The sequence below is a fragment of the Athene noctua genome, chromosome 4 (genome assembly GCF_965140245.1).
Source record: "Athene noctua chromosome 4, bAthNoc1.hap1.1, whole genome shotgun sequence".
NCBI classification, from domain to species: Eukaryota; Metazoa; Chordata; class Aves; order Strigiformes; family Strigidae; genus Athene; species Athene noctua.
Window position 1 is genome coordinate 65,359,622 of NC_134040.1, and position 16,900 is coordinate 65,376,521.

Below are 16,900 nucleotides of genomic sequence, written 5' to 3' on the forward strand. Positions count from 1 at the left end.
ACCCCTTTGGAATGCAGGAGGAATTTCCACCTGCATTACATCTGAAACTCAAATTTAAATTCCAGTTTCCATCAAGTTGCATTTTGTATGTGGCAGGGACGATGCCTTTCATGCCCATCGGGCCTGTTCTGCCAAGTCACAGACAGGTCCAGCATTAAGTTTGAACCTCGGCCGTATGCATGCATCCCCCACCTTATGCCCTGCCCTCACTGAAGCAGGCAGGGAAATGACTATAATGTGTTGAACTGGAGAAAGAATGTATTTCTGGAGACGTTGTCCCTGTTTGCAGTCAAGCCTGTGTGCGCATGCACATGGCATCTGTGTACTGGCTCCCCAGACCGTGCTGGCTTGAGGTCCTGAAGAGCTCTGTCAGTGATGCTTGTGCTGCTCCTGCCTTTAGTTACATATGGCTTTCATAGCCATTAATAAGTGGGAGATAGAAGCTGCAAGTTCCTTAATAAAGTTTATTTAATCATAACTATGCTTAGGAAAATACACTTGTAAGGGTTAATATAATGCAATTTAGTTTAACTTTATACTACATTTTGAACAAAAGACTTCTTATACATGTTTTAGGTAAAAACAGGATGTATGATCTGGCTTGTTTTACCTCTATTACAAATGTAGAAAAGACTGTCATGCACTACAGTAGAGAGAGCATGAAAAAAAAATTACCTTTGGTTTAATTCAGAGAATACAAGTATTGCACTGTAAAAGCTCAAACATGGTGCAACTAAACATCAGAAACAAGTTTCCATGCCAGCTTACAAAAGTTTGTTAGCTAGTGTAATTTTAGAGGGGGGAAAATATATGTACACATAAAACAATTCCATTAGCTATTTGGATTCTGTTAATATTGAATGCACGCCACATATCTACACAACTGACATTCAAGAAAACTCTTGAATCTGATTTAATAACTTTCAACTACATTAAATCTGTTGAAATCAATGACATTTCCATATCTCAACTGGCCTGTCAGCTGTTAAACATTCTTTTAAGCGACTAAAGTTCCATCCTAGATCATCAAAATCCAGAAATAGCAATTACAATACCATGGATTATTAATGCCTAGCTACCCACTTCTAGACCATTCCTCAGGGCAGTTACTTTGAATGTACAGATTCATACACCAAAAGCCCAAAACACCACGTTGCTCAACCAAGGGCTGGCAGTGTAGGAGTATCAGTGTGCTAATCCTTTCAACCACATATTGGAGGTTGAACACTCGTACAGGTATTATTGCCAATAAACACAAAAACGCTAGCATTGGCAAAACCAACACAAAATAATTTAAGAATATTGAAAAAGAACGAAACAACAACAAAAAAGGCAGCATTTAACGGGAGATACAGCAATGTAAGACCACTGTATCTGGTGGGTTATCTGACCACACTCCCCCTCAAATACTTAATATTAGCAATGTCTAACATTTTAGGTACACATAATGCATTACATCCTTGCTGTTTTACCATAACATACTCCCAAACCTTGGTCTTAACCAAGCAGAGAATTCCAACACAGTTCTGCGCCAACATTAGGTATTTCAGGACATTGTTGATGGGTCTCAGATAGAAAGAATCAACCTTCCTTCTTCTTAATATGTTAATAATTTATTTTCAGTTTCTAATCTTGTGGTAAGAAACACTGCCAAACAGGAGCCGATCATCGTCTTCAAAGAGTTCTTGTCAGATGAAGCATTGAAACCTTGACCACTTCACCGAAATGTGCAGCAGAGTATCTCAGAGAACCACATCTTTGTTTTTATCTCATAGACAGAGATTTAAAGTCAGTCAACACCATTATTTTCGCTCAAAAACAAACCAGAAAAAATACCAGGCCAGTCCACAAGTTTATTTGAACACAGCTAAAGTCCTTGAAGTCTCTCATAAGATGGCAAAGGCTCTTTGCAAGGGTATGAAGGGAGCTATAAAACCTCTACACAGTCCTGGAATTCCCAGCATCTGCTCACATCGCTCACAAATGGTGGCAACATTTATATATAAAGGAAACACTATTATGAAGAAAAAAAAATACATCTAAGACTATTACCACTGGTTGTTTAGGAAAACAATTCAACTAGGTTTATTTTCTTAATGTTTAACATAAATATAGTTGCAACTTGATCTTCAGTTGACAATGATTGTCGCAGCCAAGGTAAGGACTGAATACTATCTAAGCAAACAAAAACTCACTATACATTATACAATTTATTTCTGCCACGAGGGATGCCTTCCCTCTCAAATCTTTGGCCTCCTATTACCAATCTCTCCCAAAAGCAGAAGCAATGTAGCACTGTTGCTCTCTATTCATTCAAGGCAAGGGGTTTGTTTGGAGGGGAAGATGCTGTGGGGACATGCAGAGACTAGGGTTTATTCGAGAGCTTACACTGAGAGTATTTGCCATAATGTGCTCTGACAAATACTGTCTGAGCTCCTCAACTCCACTCTCCAAATAACACCTGCCTCCAAATTTGCTTCTTTGGAGCTGATAACCAGAGAAGCTGTCCCCAACTGCTCCCACTGGAAAGACAGCTGACAGTCAGAAGAGTGCACAGATGGGACTGAAGGGTTTTGCTTTTTCCCTGTTGGTTTGGACTGTGTTTACATTTTGCCACTGGCTGGCTACAAGCAGTAAGTACACAATATCTCTTGTGTTTGTGTGTGCCATAAATTAAATCTGTTTAGAATTAAAAAATCCTGGTATGACACAGAGACTGGAGATGACAATCTGATCTGTGTTTGTCTCTGCATGGAAGCAGGATGATTTTATTAAATGCAACCTGAATGAATAAGGAGCAGGAATTTCTACAGTTTTTAATGCCAGGTTTGTTGCTTACCAGTCAATTTATCTGTTTTTTTGGTGTGTGGGATGTTAGATGAACCATACTTCTATCACTGGTACTGTTTTATTTATTTTAAGCTCATGAAGTCTGACTGCTGTCTATCACAGAAAGGAAAAGGAGAGGACAAAAAAAATCCCCCCAAAAAACGATCTGGACTTGCAAAAGCTGCAGACCCTTTCCACTGAGAGTGAGTATTTTCCTGTCTGGTGATCCCAAATTATAATTTATTACTCTCTGTGTGTATTCAAAACATCAGAAGTGGCATTTCCATGATAAATCCTATAGTGTTTTGAAATTGCATTGGTATCCTTTTGCTCAAAAACTATACAATTTTAAGGCAGTCAAAAATATAGAGCCAAGCAATTAATAATTTCATGCACAACTAATAATACCCCAGGAAAACAAGAAAAATCTGCAGTAAAGAGCATCACAGAGAACTGTCATAGAAAACTGTCCCATGGTAAGCAACGAATCTGAACATTTCCAAATTAAAAAAAAAAACACCTTACACAAGCAAAATCAAACATGCATATATAAAGTGTACATGTACTGCACAAGCGCTATTCCTAAAGGATTAAACTGCATAGGTAAAAATCAAAAACAATGTGCAATATTTTAAGCTCTTAAAGCACAATAAAAAAAAAAAAAAGCAGAAATTAAAAATAATAAACTTTCTCCCCCACAACAAAGCCAATTACATATCATAGTCATTAAGATATTAATCAAAACAGTGATTCTCCAATCAAAAGTTGGAAGGACTACTCCCAAATCTTGGCTCACCATTCACGCTTAGGGGATCTGAAATGTACGTTCACAATTATAATTATCTTAAACAGTTATGTTCATCACTAGCCAACTTTGATTTCTTTTACAAAGTGCTCTTTATGTAATAGAAGCTATCTTCCTGGTAGAAAAACCATCAAGTAGTTTAACACTTTGAACATCAATACACATAGAGAACTAAAAAAAAAAAAAGGGGGGGAAGGAAATTGGGGAAAGGAGGAGTTGGCTGCTAGAACAAAAAGCAACTAATGCCAATGGCTCTATAAACATCCAACTTGTGTATTGTTAGCTACAGTCTTGTTCCTAAAACTCAATTTATAAAAGAATTGCAAAAGCTAACAGACTAGAAGCTTACACTGACTTTACAGGACACAGCCTCATACACCCTATCTGCCTTCTCTAATGAAGAGATCCAATAGTTAATGAGTTCACCATTACACAGGAAAGTGTCCAAAATATTTTCAACTTAAAAACCAAACCAATGCAGACACTAAAGCAAACCGTGCTTAAAAAAAAAAAAACAAAACAAACAACTACAATATCTGTACATAAACTGTATAAGATCGTACAAAAGAAGATTCCCCCAAACCACAGCTATTTCTACTCCTGACCTTTTGTTGCCTTCTCAAGATAATACACATTGACTAAGTGGCGATTGAGGTGCTTGCTGTATTCACCTTCCTTTTTAAATGAGCGGTCACAAAAAATGCACACATAGTTCTCCCTGGCAGCTGCAGTGTCTGCAGCTCCCTGTGATGTCTTTGGACTTGTTTCCTCTTGTACAGAACGAGCACCATTTAACCCCGAGTCATCGCTTCCTTCTGATATGTTGTCACTTATGTCGCTGCCTTCGTGGCTGTGGATGCCCTCATCCTCATCCATTTCCTGAGATTCATTCACTGCTGTGTTATCTGGAGATGATAAGGCCAGAGCTACTTGAGGGCTTTGCATACACCCTTCTGGGGATGCAGGTGCTGGCACGGCATCTCCCGCTGGCTCTGTCACTGGCAGGCACGTCTTGGTCAGGTCCGATAGGTCTGAGTTACTCACAGTTTCTGCCACGAAGGTTTCCTCTGGCTCCTCAGGTGCCAGATCTGGTACCACATCCATGGGCACATCCAAGCCTTTTTCAGAAGACACTGCACGGGAAGATTCCTCAGAGCAAGTGCCTTCCCCTCTGTCCACCTTTCTCTCCTCCTCTTTTTCACCAACAGTGTCTTCGCTCTCTCTTGCTGCAGCAGGCATTTCTTGGTCCTCTACTTCAGCTTCTGTGTTTGCATCCTGAGTTGGCAGACAAAGCTGCCCTGGGTCTTCTATGCAGCCTCCTTTGGGATCAGCACTCTCCCCCTTGATAGCACAACTACCATCGTCATTTAATGCCGCTGTGTCAGTGGGATCTTGCTCCTTCTGGTCGCTGCCCTCAGCATCAGGCTTCACGCACCCATCTTCTTCTGTGGTATGACGCTCATCTGGCATCTCCTCTTCCTCAATCTTCTCCTGATCAAGTTTACTGCTTTTCTTACTGTGCTTATTTTTCTGAGCTTTCTTTTTTCTGTTTTTCTTGAGGCAAGAATTTTGCTTTTTAGGCTCCTCCTCTGGTACAACGTCACTTTTTTGAGCTTCCTGGCAGTCTCTGGGTTTAGCTTCCACTTTCTTTTTCTTTTTTGTTACTGTTGAGGTATCATTTGCAGGCTCTTGCTTTGAGGAAGTTACTTCAGACTCTGCCTTTCTTTTGATCTTCTTTGTTTTACATGTTTTCTCAGTATTTTTCTCAGTTTTAATATCCACCTCCTTGTTTTCTGAAGCTGATTTCCGACTCCTGGTTGTCACCTGACCTGCAGAAACATTGCTCGTCGGCTTCTTTTCCTTTGCCAAATTATCTTTTTTCTCCACTTTCACAATTTTCTCAGTTTTCTTTGCAGCTGAATCCCCTTTAGTCTGTTCCTTCTCTGCTTTGTCATTAATGCTCTCAGAAAAGTCAGCTTCGCTCTTTTTAGTCCGTAGCTTCACCTTTGAAACATCCATGGTGATATCAGAACAATCAGGATGCCTGGATTTGATGTGATACTGCAGGTTACATTTTTTAGATGCTGCGTAATCACAAACAGGACAGAGAAACTGGCGCGGATTGACGTGGAGCTCAACGTGCTTTTTGAAATTGCTGCGGTCAGCTGTTTTGTAGTCACAGTGTGGGCAAGTCAGAGGCTTCGGCCCATTGTGAACCTGCCTTGCATGACGAGTTACTTCATGCTGGTTTGAGGCCACATAGCTGCACTGATCACATTTGAATGGCTTCTCACCTAAGGAAGGAAGGGCGGAAGGGAATGATGGTGATTATTAAGCATGGGGGGGGGGAAATCACTTCCCACTAATACAGATACAGAAATATGAAACTTAAAAAGAAAAAAAAATATCCATGCGCCTTTAAAATTAAGTGAAGTCAACATAAGAAATCCACATATCACAAACACATTCACAAGACACTAGGAACAAAATACAAAAAAAGAGAGAAGGGTGAGGGTTGGGAGAAAGGGGATCCAAAACCAAACAAGCAATAACAACGTCACAGGTTCTGGCTATGCATACATACCGGCAGAGATCTCTCTACAGTAATATTAGCAAATGGAATCCATACCCAACTGGTCCATTGAATGCATTGTAGAAAAATGGAAATGTAACATTTGATGAATAGCAGTTTCACACAAACGTTTCAATAAAGTCCAACTTTACACAGATTTAGCATACTTCATGTTTGCATTGAAAAGGAAATGAGGGAAAAGAAGCTAGCAAAAACCAAAGCACGTGAAAGGGGCACACTGCTCAGATGATCTTTACCTCTGATAATTCAGTTCACTGTTATGGTGTCTCAAACACATGATGTACTGGCTGCAGGCTACTCTTAGCAAGCCAGACAGATGCAGTCCAAAGCCATCATGTTACTACTGAAATTTGCGTTTACAGTTGTGCAATGACTCTTGCAGAAGTGTTCCTGAAATGTTCTGCTTAGTGCATGCCACTGCAGAAGTGGCTTTCAATTTACACATCAAAGCAAATAGGAAAAACACTTCTAGCGCAACAATTTCAAGTCCAGAAACACTTCGAGAACATCTGTGCATGTGCAAATTCAGCTGAGGAATTTGGGATGCTCCTGAGCTTCGAACCAGCATCTCAAAACTGACCTGCAGAGCTAATGCAAGCCAATTCCTAAGTACGTTGAAAATCCACTCCAGCCCCTTCTGCTCATGGTACAATAGTACTTCTCCCACCCCTGCAACCTGCTGCCCCGTACTCATGCTGCTCCTCTGCAGCACGACTCAGGAGACCAGAGCAGCCTGCAGCGAAGATGAAGTCACTATGACTGTGGTGTCTGTGTGTTAGCCACACGGCTGATCTGTAACACCCTCACAAACTCTATTAAAAGGCCACGCTGCCTCCCTGACAGCAAGGATGACACTTGTTTAAGAGTCTAAATCATTTCACATCTGCCTGCAGCATCTCTTTATTATTTAAAGAAGGGTTACTTTGCTGCCTTATCATCTTCAGCCTGTCTTCTTTCCTTCCTTCCTGGTGACATTTTCTGCTTGATGTGCTTCACTGTTCATCCTTCTCTTAAGTATGGACCTTTACCACCTATACTTCAAGGAACACGTTACACAGAGCAAGGACAAGAACAGCCTCTCTCTTATGGACATATGAACAAGCTGTTCTAACTGCATGGAGTGCTCACAGGTAGCTGCAATAGGGTAACTCAAAGGTTGTGTGTGAAGTTCGTGTCCATCACCTCTACTAAATTCAGGGGGTTTGTTGCACAAGTTGAAAGGACATGTACCAAGATGGCTAAGAATACAGATGTGAAGTAGGTTCTAAACCAGTTGTTCACTGTCTGACATTTGAAGAAAGGTCCAGCACCAGTTTGCCTTAAAAGGCCACCCTGTGAACTGCAGGAGTCCAGAAAATGCCACAGAAAAGGTTCAGCTGCCTGGGCAATGCAGCATGACATGCAATAGAAGTTATGAGAGCTATTAATAAAACGCCCCTGATAGCAAGAGTCCCATGAGCACTCCCACTTCTATCAGCACAGCTCACACCCTCCCTCCCAGACCTTTGAGTCATGGGCCAAGGGCAGATCCCACTCTTCATCTCCTTCAGATTTGAGACTTCCTTGCACAGACAAAGGGAGAGTAAGATGTTCATGAAACAGTTTCCAGGCTCAGTATAGACAAACCATTTCCAAATTTGCATTGAGCCCAGAGGTTCAGCCAAAAATGATTTTTTTTTTTTCTGGAAGCAGAATACTTCATTCACAAAATTCTCAAACCAAAATATTTGCATGTCATTTTAAAGCTGGCTGGTTTTAATGGGTCCAAACCCCCTCTCCACTACAGTTTTGCCTGCCTTCTGGTTTGAATTAAAAGCCTCATATACTGAAATTGAAACAATTACTGTTCAGAAGACTTTCACTACTGTTTGCTAGGATTAAGAATTCACCTACATCTGGTCGATTCAGATATTAACAAACCAAATGCACAGACTGAGATCTACCTGAACTCCTCTACAAGGGTCACAAAGGACAACTGTCCTTGTGTCTAGCATGCCTATGTTGTTACAACTCAGAAAAATGCTATTAATTCATTCAAAAAGAGATTCACAAGAGAGCAATGCTTATAACACCACAGCTTATGACCAGTAATGAGAAATAAAGGCTAGTGAAAACTGCTAATTTGTCTTTTAGTGCCTCAAGACAGAGTCACTTGTGAACACCCTCTGAGTTTTCTTTTTTCTCCTCTGTGTCACCTTGCCACAAGCAGACGCTATTTTACATCTTTCTGTAATACTGAGAAAAAGCTAAGTGTTCCCTCAGAACTCCTGGATGAGATGAAACTGCAGACATCGCAGAGGACACTTTCAGATGCTCAAAATCTTCCCAGATTCACTGATTTGGACTGAGTTATGGCAGCAGACAGAAGACATGAATCTGTTCGTATATCATCACAATGTTGTATTTGCTACTAGATTACTAGGACTACTAGAGTAGCCTTATGAACCTCAGAATACACCTTGCAAAGTAAAAGGGAAAGAAAATGATCGATAGCCCTGATAACACTTTTATTAATGACACTCTGCATTTCCTTAGCAGGTAAAGACAACCTTCCCTGTTAAAATAGGAGCTCAGGCTGTACTGGATGAGATGACATCTCACACAGAACTGGGCAGCCAGCTCTAGGTGGCCCTGCTTGAGCAGGGGGGCTGAACCAGATGACCTCCAGAGGTCCCTTCCAACTTCAACCACGCTGTGATTCTGTGAACCACCCCCAACTCCTGAGTCATGCTGCTGCCGCCCCTTACCAACCTGAGTGGGTGCGCATGTGCCTGGTTAAATGGGTCTTCTGAGAGCTGGAATAAGGACACATAGCACATTGATAGGGTCGCTCTCCTGCAAAAACAAACAGTATATTTGTTACTGAAACACAGCTGATTCCCAAACTTGGGTTGCCAAGCCACACATGTGAGGCTGTCACAGATCGCCAAGTTGTACTTGAGGGCACACTGTATCTCAGCAAAGGGACACAGTGAGAAGCATATGCCCAAGCTGGACCAGTGCAACATGTCATCAATGTGTTATCAACGAGGGCAGTGAAGGGGCAGACTATAAGAGAGACACACCGTCATGTTCATCTGGGGTCAGATGGTAACCTCAGGGAAAAGGTGATGAGGACAGCCACCTTTAGGAAGCACTAAGCCACCAGAGCTGACTTTCGTACCGTATTTTTCTCCCAGCACTCAGAAGATACAGAACCCGTAAGAAACCATGAATGTTCTTGGTTCACATAACGCCTTACCTGAAACCTCCATGTTTAATCTGGATTAAGATGGGGAGCAACCATCCATTCAGCGTGGACCTCCATTTGTCAGAACACAAGTGCAGATAGTGACTGCGTCTCTACTTCCAAAGTTTTACAGGCAGAGAGAGTTTAGCTTGGAGCGTGGAAAAGCATGATGCCCTGCTCAGCAAAACTATGCTGCTAGCAAAAGCTCAAGTGTAGCAGCAACATTTATTTTGAAGATTCAAATCCCTCTGCCTGCGGAGTTATTGTTTCTGGAGAACTAATGGAAACTAACCTGTCATAAACTAGGTCTCCACAAGGGACAGTTAGCTTGTGCAACTATCAGTACAATGATACTTGAAAATCCTTTTCAAGTGAAGACAAGCCTCAAATAAAGGCAGACAGTTTTAGAATTAGCAGCTGTTAGGCAGGTCCAGATAAGTATCAGGGATGTTTGCCCCAAACTGCTAGCACAGCCAAGAGATCTAGGCAGCCTTGTCCGCACTTCAGGTTATAAAAACACTTTTTAGTCTCGGGTGGATACCCCCAACAGAAGAGGGAGTGAAGTTGAGAATGGAAAAGTAAGTTACTAGGTGGTAGTATTTACTCAGATCACAGAATCACACTACAGCATTTTGCTACATCATTGAGGCATACAACCAACATGCTCTCCAAATCACTTAGACCTGGATGTCACCAAAAGCCCTGCATACAGGCCATTTACTCACTTTCAGAGGCATAGCTCTATCTGCAGCAGCAAAGACCTTCATTTGCCAGTATGTGATGTGAGGCTCCACTGCTGGCCTTTGCCGAAACAGCAGCAGAACCAGTCTTTGTTTGTAATGCAGGCTAATCCCACACTTCTTCCTCCCATCAAATATTTAGACTATCATTCTCAATTAAATCAGCTGTTTAAAGGTAAATTCACCCTAACAACCATAACCCCCTCCCTTTTCAGTTAAAACAAGGTAGGAGATTGGTGCAATACACACAATAAGATTAAGTCATGTACAAGGGAGGGTTAGTCCTTCTGTTACGAAGAAATGGTTTTGCTTTTAAATGACTCCTTACAATCTGAAAATATGTGGCTAAAGGTCCTGGAATATTCAGTCATGTCTTCTTCCCATTACCTGAAATTTCATATCTTTAAAGTTACCTACAACGTTAGGAATGTGGAAAAGGCTTTCTTTCAGGTATTTTATACAGGGCACAGCAACAGAATGTACTGGATTTAAAAGTATGATGAATGCAACTAATTTAAAGTGTGTTATTGCCACTTGAGAATTAAATGCATGACTACACTGTAAGGGCTTGTTTTATAAAATGCTATACCCCACAGGATTTTTACTGTAATTTTACAAGCTCATTATATGCAAACAAGCCACCAAAAAACCCTCTCCACAAGACACTTAAAGAATAAACCCCAACCTAGCAAAGGCTTAAGCAGGCACTTAACTCTATGCAAATGAACAGGCAGACCTACACCAGTGAACAAGTTTAAGATCATCTCTTTATAAGGCTTTTCTTGTAATGCCATTAAAAGTTATGTCTGCTTGAAACAAAACTGCTTTCATCAAACTTCCAACACAGTGGCAAGGAAGAAAGATCCCCCGTGACAACCAAAATAAAAAAAGACAGCCCAAAGCTAAGCAACTGCCTGAAGTAGATGTCTTATTTATATAGCCCTGCAGATGATTTTCAATTAAGTTTTCTAGAAATTGCTTCTAACAAGTAAAATGCAAAAAAATGAGAACAATGCTGCACTGTCTTGTACCTAGTACAGTTCCAGGATCAGTGGTGTGGATAGTTGATGGAGTAAATCAAGTCAAAACTTGGTCTAACACGTCTAATGAGCACCAACGAGCCCAGGTAGGTCTGTCCCTGCCACAAAGGGTCCTTTCTGCACGATAAGCAGAGGAAGGGATGGCCCTGAACATCTCCAGCCACCCCCTCCTGCAGCAGATCGGTTCTTCCAGATGTAGCCCTCCCAGCTGACAAGCTTATGACCATCTGCAGGGTCCTTAAACCACCCCTCTGCCCAAGGTACCCCGTATTTGTCATGAGCCTGCCACACAAACACTATTGAGAGCTGCAGGGTACCTTCCAGTACAGGATGGGTTCATGGACACCTGCTTTCCACTGCTGATGCATGCAACAGGCCAAGCAGATAACCTCTTCCTGCCTACCCGTGATCCCCAAACATGCAGAGGACAGGTGCTTCTCCCACCATGCAAGGTACCAGCATGCAGCCACCTTCCCTGCTCCCGGCCATATCTGGTATTGGTATGTGTCCTTAGTAAATCGATTCAGTTCACTAACCAGCAGAAAACCAACGTGGGGAGGAGGATAGGATTATTTTACTGCCATTTTAGTGAGCTGAATCAACCAGTCCCAGGATACGGGGAGAAAACTGAGACTGCCTTTCTCCAGCAGCAGCAGTGCATTTGATCTTGTGAAACTGTACTCCGTACGGAGTCAGTGTTTCAGAAAACTGGATGGCTCAAACACAGCAGAATCCAATTATCTGCAGAGAGGCGTTTTCCCACACAGAAAAAGTCAGGTGAAGTACAAAAAAATAGGAGAGAAAGAGAAGTATCCATCCAAAATGATTTAACCTACTAGCAATCAGGAAACAAAAGAAACAAAAAATTCCAACTTTCTTCCTAACATTCTGAACCCACAAAATAGCAAGAAAATGAAGCCCGTATGTATCCCTCTCATTTTTTTTCCCCAAAAATATTTTTCTTAAATTTTAAATTAAAATTATATCCAAAGACATTTTAGTATCATTCAGGCAGTTTAATGGCAGCAAAAGCTTTTAGCCTGGTATATAAATATACCTGCCATTAGCTTATTCATTCTTCCAATACTCTTCCTTTAGCTTCAACACTCTCTCCCACAAAATCAATGTTACTGGAATACAAGGCATAATCCTAAATCAGTCTACTAACGTATTTGAAAGATTTTTATCAAGTGAGAACTGGCTGAAAGATCTTAACTTTTTAGTTAAGAGCTAGCAAAGAAACAACCACAGGGGTGGACTGAAAAATGTTGAAATCATAATCATTATCACTCATTTCAGCTTAATTAAAATAATGAAAAGACATGGCAAACCAAAGAACCAGAAATCTTGATTGCAACACTAATTTTAAAGAAGAAAAGAGGAACTGGACAATATCCTACATAGTTTAACATGCTTTTTAAAAAAAATTTAATCCAGTTGACTGAAAAATTGATCAAATGCAGTGGTAACAGAGCGCTTCCTCAGCAAACACACTTTCAGGGTTAGTTCCTGTAAAACTCAACAAGAGCTTTCAGAGATTAGACAGGGGACTTAATGTAATGTACAAACACAAGCAGGGATGAATTTAAAGTCGAGACAAATGTAAAACAGGCACCACATCATAGGCTCATATTTGGCCATGAGTTCCCCGGATGATTTATTTTGTTTTTCTCCTATTATTTTGTCTTTTTTTTTTCCTGGTCTCTTTCCTGTTATCTCCCCCAATACACAGGAAGAAAACAAACTAGAGGATAAACCACACCATCTTCCTAACACCTCGCACAATAATCTTTGTTTACTTGTTTAGGAAAAAAATATTTAGACAGAACTGATTTTTAAATTGATGGTATCCTCTAAACAACAGCAGTGGCTATTGTTAAAAGAAGAACATGTCTTAACGTACTAAAAATCCCAGCAGACCCTCCCAACCCCATCAAAGCAGATGCTAAAGCATGCTGACGAACACAAACTTCTGCACACTTGAGCTCAAGCCCAGCCCCGAGATCGCCCGAGTCCAGCCCTCCCCTTCCAGACAGCTGCAGACAACTGAACTGAAGCCTCCAAACCATTCGTGTCACTGCTGGGACAAAACATGACTTCAAAGGGGAAATTCCCCAGTGTTTTGCTCAGCCGGCACAGCTTACAATAAAGGGGAACCGAGTCAGGTCATCAAGCTAGAAGATGGTTAGCAAGTCTGCCCTCCTCTCAGAAAGCCTTGACAAGGTAGTAATAAAAGCTCCTGGGGAGTTGCAAGAAAGGTCTGAACTGCACTCCTGCTTCCAGAGAAGGGATCAGGAGGCAAAGCAACTGTAGCTCACTGCCCAGAGAGGTGAGGCAGCTACGTTGTTTGCTCCTAGAAAGGAGTCTCAAGTTTGGGTACGCTTCAGGACTCCCCATGTGAGAGGCTGGCAGGGGTCTCTTGATAGAAAGCAAGGTATTTCCTAAATCACCTTGCGGCCCCAGCTCACAGGACGGCAGCAACACTGAAGGTCCTCTGATTCCACTTGGTATGAACCAGAGCAGAAAGGGGCCTCACGCTTTTCCTTTAGATTATGATTACAAACTGACGTTAGGAGAAGACAGGAAATCAGGCCAAAGACTCCCTCCCTTGAAGGCTTCCTTTAGGCCAACAGAAGTATGTGTCTACTTCTGCCTACTGCCGTGATGCAGACCTTAGAGAAAATGAGGTCCCTGTATATTAAGAGGAATTAATTCACTGGGAACACAACACTTACTCTGTAGATGCTGGAGGGCTCTTCTGCATGTGTGTATCAGCTCTTTCTTCTCTGTAATTACAGCTTAGTCAAGTTTCAGTTCAGTCTGAAGGCACCATTTTCAAAACTACCCATGTGATTTAGGCACTTTTTGTCAACCTGCCTGTTTTGTTTTTACAGTACATCAGGCTTTTGTGTCACAGACCCTGACAGTCATCACCGGCACAATCTGTCATGCACTCTTCAAAAAACTGGCTTAAAATTACTCAACGTGACGCTCTTCATCTCCCCTTGGGCTTCAGACATTGAGAGATTTTCTCAGTCCCCTAGGACTGCAGACTGGACTTAAAACCAAATCCACCCTTCGATGAGGCTATAAACCTGGTGGTAGCACCGAGAGGAGAGAGCTCAGAGCTTTACCAGGGTGGAACAAACTTTGGAAATAAGACTCTCGGCTTGCTCCATTCATCACAGTTTCTCAGTACTCTCACTACACTTAAATCAAAAAAGATGAAAGACTTACCTGTGTGAGTTCGAATATGTTGAATATAATTGTTCTTCCTGTCTGAAAAATAGGAGCATTGTGAGCAGGTATACACTTTTCTGGGAAAATGATTTCTTAGGTGTTTCTTCCAGTGATATTCACTGACGGTAGTATAAGTGCATATGGTACACTTGTAGACTCTCTCATTTTCCCCTGCTTTGTTGTGGTGCTTCAAGTGAGCCAGATAGTGATCATATCTGTTAGTGTTATAGCCACAACGATCGCAACGGATCGGGCCCTTAGAGAAATCCACCTCTTCTGCAGTACAAGAATCAGACTCCTTCACCTGGGCTTGCTTTTCTGCGTTTTCTTCCACAAAGAATTTCTTAGCACTGTGAACCCTGATGTGATGCACAAACTCCTCTTCTGACTCTGCCTCGTACTGGCAAGGCTTACAACGAAATGGCTTGCTCTTCAAACTCTTACACTTGTCCTCTGTGCTTTCTGGAGTACCTGGTGCTTCCAATGAGACATCTTTGTCCACACTGGGAGGCTTAGGAGGGGGGCAAGCAGTTTCACCTTGGGTTTCCACACTAGGAACTTCCAGAGAGCTTAATTCCACATTTTCAGGTGCCTCACGGTCACTCTCGGCACCCTGGGTATCTTCCATACCCTCTCCATCACTGTCTGAGAAGTTGTTGTCCCCCACCGTTGTCAGTTCTGCCATTTGCCTCTCTTCTCCAACCAGGTAATCGCAGCAGTTGCCATTGACTTCTCCCGTCAAGGCCACATTTGCCAGCATAATAAGCTGAGGAGCTGCCAGTTCAGCTTTAGAAAGGTCGTGTAAGTCATACATGTCGTTGGACAATGCCATACCAATATTAGCACTGCCAGGAAAGAGGCTGCTCCCACCCGACTGTCCCAGCACTTGAGTTGCCATGGCAGGGATTCTGTTGGAAGAGAAAAGAACACCTGTGAGCACCCGAGTTGCTGAAAATCCACCTCTGCTTTGTGCTGTCCAAGCGGCCCTCCAGGCACCACTAGAAAATTAAACTTCTCCACTGAGGCGAGGGGGCAGCGGGAGGCAGGGCCCGGGGCGAGGGCTTCCCCGCTACCACCGACCCGCTAGGCCTCGGGGGGCGGGTGGGGGTCCCCTTCCTCTCCCAAAAGGGCTGTGTGGTTCCGCCCGACGTGTGGTGCAGGATCCCACCCTGTGGAGGCCGGGCGGGGGAGGGCACTGACTGCGGGGTCCCACGTCCTCAGTCCCGCAGGGCCCGGGGCGGTTCGTCGGGCCGGCTGGCCGCGCTGCCCGCTCCCACGGGGGCCGCGGGACCCACCAGCTCCCGCGAGGCCCCGCCATGTCAGACACCGGGGGCGGCGCAGGCGCCCGCGGGTGGGTGCTGAGGCTACCGGGCCCCGCCGAGGGCCCCCGCCCGGCTGCCGGCCGCCCGAGGGACCCCGCCGGGCCCAAGGCCGCCAACAAAAGGGGGCGGCCCGGCTCGGCCGCCGCCCCCACCGCGGCCCGGCGCACATCCGCCGCGGGAGGCGGGGGAGGCGGCCGAGGGAGCCGGGCCGGGCCGTGCCCCCGCCGCCGCCCTCCCTCCCTGCCAGGCATGCGGCCATTTTCTGCCTGCCCACACAAAGCGGCCCTCCCCGCGCCGCCCGCCGCCGCCCCCGGCCCGCCCGCCGCCGCCGAGGGGTTCCGGCCGGGCACGGCCACCCCGCCGCTCCCCCTGCCGCCGGCCCGCGGGGACGAGAGGCGAGGCAAGGGCTCGGCTTCCTCCTCCCCCCCGCGGCGGGCAGGGCAGGGCAGCGGCGACGGAGCGGGGGCGTGGGGTGGGGGAAACCGGCTCGGTACCGGCAAGGTCACGGCGGCGGGAGGGCGAGAGGCGCCCCGGGCCTCCGCCCCGGGCCCACGGCCTGGGGCTGCGCCCGGCCCGCCCGGCGACGGCATCGCCTTCCGGCGGCGGCGAGGCCCGGCGAGCGCCCCCGCGGACGGCACGGCGCCGGCGGCGGCCGGCCGCGGCTCCTTAGCCGTGGTGCTGATCCCCCCCCCCCCCCGCCCCGCCGGGCCCGGCTGCCCCCGCCCGCCCGCCCGCCGGCCGCAGATCAGCCCTGGACAGCGCCTCTCGCCCGGCCCGGCCCGGCCCGGCCCGGCTCGACCCGGCCGCCTCCCCCCCGCCCCCCCCGCCCGGGGCCCGGGCCCCGCCGCACTCACCGGCGGCGCGGGGCCGCCCGGCCGCGCGGCTGCTGCGGGGCGCGGGGCGGTGCGCGCGGGGCCGGGCGCGCGCGAGGCGGGGAGGCGCTGCTGGCGGCGGCGGCGGCGGCGGGGCGGGAGGCGCCGCAGCGCATTCCAGCACACAGCGCGCAGCGGCGGCCCCGCCCCGCCCCGCCCGCCCCCACCGGCGCCGCGCGCCCCGCCCCGCCCCCCCCCGCGCCACGGGGTGACCCGAGGGCGGGCGGTGG

At 45.5% G+C, this 16,900-nt stretch overlaps 1 protein-coding gene across 1 annotated transcript; it reads right to left on the reverse strand.

Moving 5' to 3' along the window:
- Positions 1-457: 457 nt before the first annotated feature.
- On the reverse strand, positions 458-16,711 carry REST (RE1 silencing transcription factor). Its single transcript, XM_074905602.1, has 4 exons — positions 16,653-16,711; positions 14,474-15,384; positions 8,979-9,062; positions 458-5,928 (listed from the first exon to the last, which is right to left on the reverse strand). The coding sequence occupies exons 2-4, from the start codon at positions 15,372-15,374 to the stop codon at positions 4,229-4,231; spliced, it is 2,685 nt and encodes an 894-aa protein (XP_074761703.1). The 5' UTR covers positions 15,375-15,384; positions 16,653-16,711; the 3' UTR covers positions 458-4,228.
- Between the last annotated feature and the right edge of the window lie 189 nt (positions 16,712-16,900).